We start from the raw sequence: 6,186 nt of genomic DNA, 5'->3' as shown, positions 1-6,186 counted from the left end.
CTCCCTCTCCCTCTCCCTCTCCCTCTCCCTCTCCCTCTGTGTGTGTGTGTGTGTGTGTGTATGTGTGTGTGTGTCTCAGACAGACAGACAGAGAATGAGAATGATGGTTCATTTACTTTATAAGGTCCAAATGAGTTTGTAGTGCTACATCCCTCCAAGCATGTAGCGTGGTGTGCAGTCATCAGGTGTGAAGGATTAGGAACACAGGAGAATGTAGAGGGTGACAGCTGAATTCTACCACCCAGGGTATGAAGACGTCGTCTGGATCCCCAAAGGCTCAGTCCACATTTTCATCCAAGATCTGAACCTGTCCCTTAGTCACCTGGGTAAGCAAAGACAGGAATAAGGATTGTGATTCTATGGGAGTTGGGGGACAGATAGAATGACTTCAGTTCTGACTCCTGTGCTTTAACCTAGCCCTAAAGGGGGACCAGGAGTCTCTGCTACTAGAGGGACTACCTGGGACCCCCCAACCTCACCGCCTTCCCCTGGCTGGAACCACATTCCATCTACGGCAGGGGCCAGACCAGGCTCAGAGCCTAGAAGCCCTGGGACCCATTAACGCGTCTCTCATCGTCATGGTAACAAGGAGGCTGGGGGCAAAGTACAGAAGACCCTGAGTGTCTGTGGGGAATGGGGATTCCGTGATGCCTCCAACTACTGTTCCTGTCCTTCTAGGTGCTGGCCCAGGCAGAGTTGCCTGGTCTCCGCTACCGCTTCAATGCGCCCATTGCTCGGGATGCACTGCCTCCCTACTCCTGGCACTATGCCCCCTGGACCAAATGCTCAGCCCAGTGTGCAGGCGGTGAGGCTGGGGTGCGGGCTAGGGACCAGCACTGCAGCCAACCTGAGCTTCTCCAGACTAGCCAGGGCTGAGATGGCTTCTCCCTTCCCCCAGGCAGCCAGGTCCAAGTGGTGGAGTGCCGAAATCAGCTGGACAGTTCAGCAGTGGCCCCACACTACTGCAGTGCCCACAGCAAACTACCCAAGAGGCAGCGTGCCTGCAACACAGAACCATGCCCACCGGAGTAAGTGTCCTCTGTCGGGGCAAGATGGCCGCCCAGGGTTGGGTGAGAGTGTTCTCTGCAGTCAGGCTGAGTGCTCATAGGAGGATGGAAAGGGTCACTGGAGAAGTGGAGCATCCATAGGGTGAGAACTGGAGTCAAGGAGCTCGTAAGATCGGAGGGTCAAGTGCTAAGATGAGGGTCAGAGCCAGGTTGTCAGCTGAATGTACATGCTGGTTATCCCAGCACTGGGGAGGCGAGACAGAAGGGGTGAGAGTTCAGACCAAGCAGGATTACCTAGTAAATTAGAAGCCACCCTGAGCTGTATAATACCTTGTCTCAAAAACTAAAGTACAGGAAGACACTCAAGGTCACACATGTTCATGCACATACATGCACCAAAAAACAATTGAAACAAAATTAATTGTTCTACAGTCTGAGTGATTATGCTCTGTAGTCAAGCTCTAGTAGCCCAAGACACGGGTTCTCTTTAGATCCCCACCTCCTATATGAAATCTGGATATAGGGTAACGGTGATCTATGAGGGGGGTCTCCTGTCAGTCTTGGAAGACTGGGGTAGTCAAATCGGAAGGCTGTCTGGTTGTACTGGCCTGCCCTGCACACTGCTCAGACCCCTCCCTCCACCACCACAGCTGGGTTGTAGGAAACTGGTCACGCTGCAGCCGTAGCTGTGATGCTGGTGTGCGTAGCCGCTCAGTGGTGTGTCAGCGCCGGGTGTCTGCTGCAGAGGAGAAAGCCTTAGACGACAGTGCCTGTCCACAGCCACGCCCACCTGTGCTGGAGGCCTGCCAAGGCCCAATGTGCCCTCCTGAGTGGGCAGCCCTGGACTGGTCTGAGGTTAGCTTCCACCTGTTTTCCCACCCAACCCACTCTCAGTACAGAAAGCACGTAGGAACTGGACTGTCCATTTGGAAAAACTGTTAAGGTTACCTTGCCCCAAGCCCTACTGTTACTGTGCTCAGGAGATGTGCATTATGGGTCCCAAGACTTGGACTCTGGGCTTGGTCTGGCCTTTAGCATATGAAAGATGGTACTCAAGCCTGGGACTGGTGGTACTTTATGGGTAACAAAGTAGCATAGACTGGGTTGGAGGACAGCACAGGGCCCCCTTTCCACTCAACGTGTCACACTGACCTAACACCCTGACCGTCACAATGTGTCACACTGGCCTAGCACCCTGACTTATGAAACACCCCTTCCAACTGCAGTGTACCCCGAGCTGTGGGCCTGGTCTCCGCCACCGAGTGGTTCTTTGTAAGAGTGCAGATCAGCGATCTACTCTGCCCCCTGGGCATTGCCCTCCTGCGGCCAAGCCACCATCTACTATGCGGTGCAACGTGCGCCGCTGCCCTCCTGCACGCTGGGTGGCCAGTGAGTGGGGCGAGGTAGGTAGGCTCGCCCTCTGGGATGACGGTGAGGACAGCGGTCGTAGGGAGATGACTCAGTGACTCCTCTCTTCAGTGTTCCACACAGTGCGGCCTGGGCCAGCAGCAGCGCACAGTGCGCTGCACCAGTCACACTGGCCAGCCATCCCGAGAGTGCACTGAGGCTCTGCGACCATCCACCATGCAGCAGTGTGAGGCCAAGTGTGACAGTCCAGCGCCGCCTGCAGATGGCCCAGAAGGTATGTGAACCAATGAGACAAAGGGCACCAGGCCTTAGAGAAGCCACAAGTAAGCATGGGTCAGGCCTTTAAGATTCTATTAAAATTTTACTTATGGTTTTGCATAAATTCATGGGTGAGATGGGGGCTGACCTGCCTTGGAGTCCCTGTGAAGATCAGAGGCAACTTGCAGGCAGTTGATTCTGTCCTTCCATCATGTGGGTTTTAGATTCAAACTCAGATCTCATATAGCCTGGGTGGACTTCCAACTCAAGCTGATGACAGGCAAGGATGACTTGAACTCCTGATCTTTTAGCCTCCAACTTTCAAGTGCTAGACTTACAGAACTTCACTACCACACACAGCTTTTGCAGTACTGGGGATGGTGGCCAGGACTTGACCCAGCCAAGCAAAGCCTCTACCTCCTCAGCCCCCAACCCTGCTCAGGCATTGCTCATGTTTGGGGCCACATAAATCTACAATGTGATTTGTGAGATGTTTCCAACTGGCCTCCACCCACTAGACAATGGCAGTCTCCCACATTCATAGTTTATATCTGTCCATAGCTGCAGACACCTCGTGCCCAGTTTAGGAAGAGGGAAAAGTCAATGCTTGTACATCATTGCTTTTGCACGATACCTGTCTATTAACCTAGTTGGCTTTCTTTATTTTTCATTTTCATTTATCATGGTTTGTTTTATCACTTTGAGACAAGACTTCATGGAGCCCAACGTGTCTGACCTTGAACTTCTTGTCCCAAGCTCTGGGGTTTTAAGCATGCACCACCACACCGATGGTTCTCTTTATTAAATCAGGCCTTGTTCACACTCGGGGCTCAAGCACTCCTCCCAGTGGTGGACCTTCCAGCCTTATGTCATTCCCCTCTGTGAAGAGTGCAAGTAACACATATGGGCCTATCAGTAATCACATGCCACTGCTAAGTAGAAGCTTCTATCCATTGTCCCCAGCAGAGGCTGTTCAACAGAGCTTCATGTGTGCTAGCTGAATGCTGTCTCACTGAGCTATTATCTGGTCTTTAAATATACAAATTCTTTGAGCTGAGCTCAAGGGCTTGAGTTTATTGAAAAGGGATCCGCTGTGGCGGTGGGATTTAAAGAGATACTCTGTCTTGGCATCTGAAGGATCACAGGACTCTTATTTTAGTTATTGGGTTGGCCATGACAGAAGGATTGCACATTCAAGACTAGCCTATACTACAGAGTAAGCTTAAGGCCTGCCTGAGAACATATCTAGACACTGTCAAAATTAAAAGTCGAAGGAGGGCTAGGAAATAAAACTCAGAGAGCTGGCCTAACATGCTCATAACCAAATAAGCTCACAGTTCAATCTCCGGAACCCACATCAAGATGGAAAGGAAGAATCTAATCCACAAAGTTGACTTCTGACTTCCACATGTGTGCTGTGACATGCACACCTGTGCATTTACATCATACACAGAATAGGTAAATAAATAAATAGAACCTCAAAAATAGGCTGCTGACAGAAGAATGATTATAAACGCCCTTTGAAGGGTGAGGAAACTGATGTACAGGAAAGCAAAACGGCCAGCTAGAGCTCACGACTGCTGGGAAGAGTGCTGGACTCTGATCTCTTCCTCCCGTCAACTCTCCTTTTGTTCTCTCCTGCCCCTTCCCTTACCACTGCAGAATGCAAGGATGTGAACAAGGTGGCATACTGCCCCCTGGTGCTCAAATTTCAGTTCTGTAGCCGTGCCTACTTCCGCCAGATGTGCTGCAAAACCTGCCAAGGCCGCTAGGGTACCTGGAACCAACCTGGAGCACAGGCTGAGGCAGGGGAAATCCCACTGGAGGGGGCATGAGGGAGGGGGGCTGGGATTGAAGGGTGAGATGCAGTTGGAAGTTATTTATTGGGTAACCCCCTGGGCTCCTGGCTAGGGGTTGGAGAAGAGCTGGCTACCCAGGGACCCTCTTCAGTATCTCATCCAGCTGACAGTGAAGGGAGAGGACTGCCCCTTGGTGCACACATTTTTAAGTCCCTAACATTCCCCCGACCCTTTGATCGGAATATGTACTGTGAAGAGTGGGGGTGGGGAGGGGGTATGCTGGTGCCCTGCCCCCCAACACTGTTCTATCCCTACACTCTGAGCTGGGGGAAATTATATCTGCTATGGGGGGGGGGGGAGTGGGTTTGATACCACCTCCCTGTGACCCTCCCCCAGACTGACCAAGGGGAAGTTCTACCCCAACCTCTGCCCTGCTTGCCCCAGGGGGCGAGTCCAGCATCCAGGCCATTTCCCATCATGGTGCTACAAGCCCTGCCCTGGGGCCCACACACTCCTCACCAAGAAGCCTTACATTAATAAAGTTCTGTCTGGTGTAGATTTCTGCTCATGACTGGGTTTGTGTCTCTATATAGACATTCCATCTAGGATGTACCCTAGGATCAAAAGGAACCACAGCCAGGGTTAGCAAGATGTCTCAGTGGGTAAAGGCACTTGCTGTCAAGCCTAAATTTAATCCACAGGAACCATGTGGTAGAAAGAGAACCAACTCCTATAACTTGTACTCTGCCCTCCACAAGCTTGTTGTGGCATTTGTGCCCACACAATACACACATAAATGAATGAACAACTAGAAGCTTTGTTTAAGGCACAGGGGAAGTAGTCCACACTTTCTAATGGGTCATCTTTGGCAGGGAGAAAGGACTTTGCCCACTGCAGATAAAAACCTATCATTTTAAGACAAAAGCACAGCTTCTTACCGAGCCTAACAAAGGTCCAATTCTTTTGTACTCCCAACCAAATATGATCTTTCTGCCTCCCTTCCACATATGGAGTTGTGCTATTGTCCCTGAATATTGGAGAAGAATATAGGCTTCTCAGCTATGGCCAGGAGGGCATGTGTGTCATGGAAAGAGAGCACAGGACACAGAGACATCCCAGTCCTCAAGTATGGACCAAAGATAGTTTAGAACACAGGTTCCTGTCAGGCTCTCACCAGTCTGGTTTGGTCTTAGCCACCTCCCCAGTGGGTGGCATGAGGAGGTGACAACCTCTTGGCACTGTCATTTCCTTAAATGCCAACAGAAGACTCATGTGTGATCTGATCTTCCAAAGATCAAGGACTGGGCTAACCTATGGCAGCACCTACATGTGCTAGGTGCTGCTGATAGAACCAAGTCAGGAAAGCAGCAGGGCTACAGGTGTGGAAACCCAGACTGGGCCAGGAATGGGGGTGTACACCTTTGATTCCCCACGCTCCAGAGGCAAGAGGATCTCTGAGTTTTGAGACCAAATTTCCTACTTTGCATAGCCAACTCCAGACCAGTCAAAATTATACAGTGAGACCCTATCTCAAAGTCAAAAACAAACAAAACAATAACCAGATTGGGGGGGGGTGCTTACTGGATGGATGGCTCTGCTGTTAAGACCACTTCCTGTTGTTTCAGAGGACCTCAGTTCAATTCCAAGCACTCGCATCAGGTGGTTAACAGCCTCCTGTAACTCCAGATCCCAGAGATTCAACGCCTCTGGCTTCCAAAGGTGTCCTCTCTCCCTCCCTCCCTCCCTCCCTCCCT

At 51.1% G+C, this 6,186-nt stretch overlaps 1 protein-coding gene across 12 annotated transcripts in view; it reads left to right on the top strand.

Annotated features, from left to right (window-relative positions):
- The window catches only part of Adamts10 (ADAM metallopeptidase with thrombospondin type 1 motif 10), a 31,243-nt gene extending 26,243 nt beyond the window's left edge, over positions 1–5,000 (top strand). For 11 of the 12 annotated variants that reach the window (XM_028785547.1, XM_028785539.1, XM_028785545.1 and 8 more), the window contains 8 exons: positions 246–326; positions 418–581; positions 679–805; positions 899–1,028; positions 1,658–1,862; positions 2,234–2,410; positions 2,487–2,649; positions 4,296–5,000. In XM_028785547.1, the coding sequence (XP_028641380.1) occupies positions 246–326; positions 418–581; positions 679–805; positions 899–1,028; positions 1,658–1,862; positions 2,234–2,410; positions 2,487–2,649; positions 4,296–4,405 (1,157 nt within the window). In that variant the 3' untranslated portion in view covers positions 4,406–5,000. Of the gene's footprint in view, positions 1–245; positions 327–417; positions 582–678; positions 806–898; positions 1,029–1,657; positions 1,863–2,233; positions 2,411–2,486; positions 2,650–4,295 lie in introns of those variants that run through there. The other variant, XM_028785541.1, reaches the window with a different exon arrangement.
- Positions 5,001–6,186: the final 1,186 nt, after the last annotated feature.

Source organism: Grammomys surdaster, unplaced genomic scaffold (assembly GCF_004785775.1).
Source record: "Grammomys surdaster isolate TR1022 unplaced genomic scaffold, NIH_TR_1.0 125271, whole genome shotgun sequence".
NCBI lineage: Eukaryota > Metazoa > Chordata > Mammalia > Rodentia > Muridae > Grammomys > Grammomys surdaster.
Note: the sequence above shows the minus strand (reverse complement) of the source record. Positions and strands in the feature narration are given on the sequence as shown.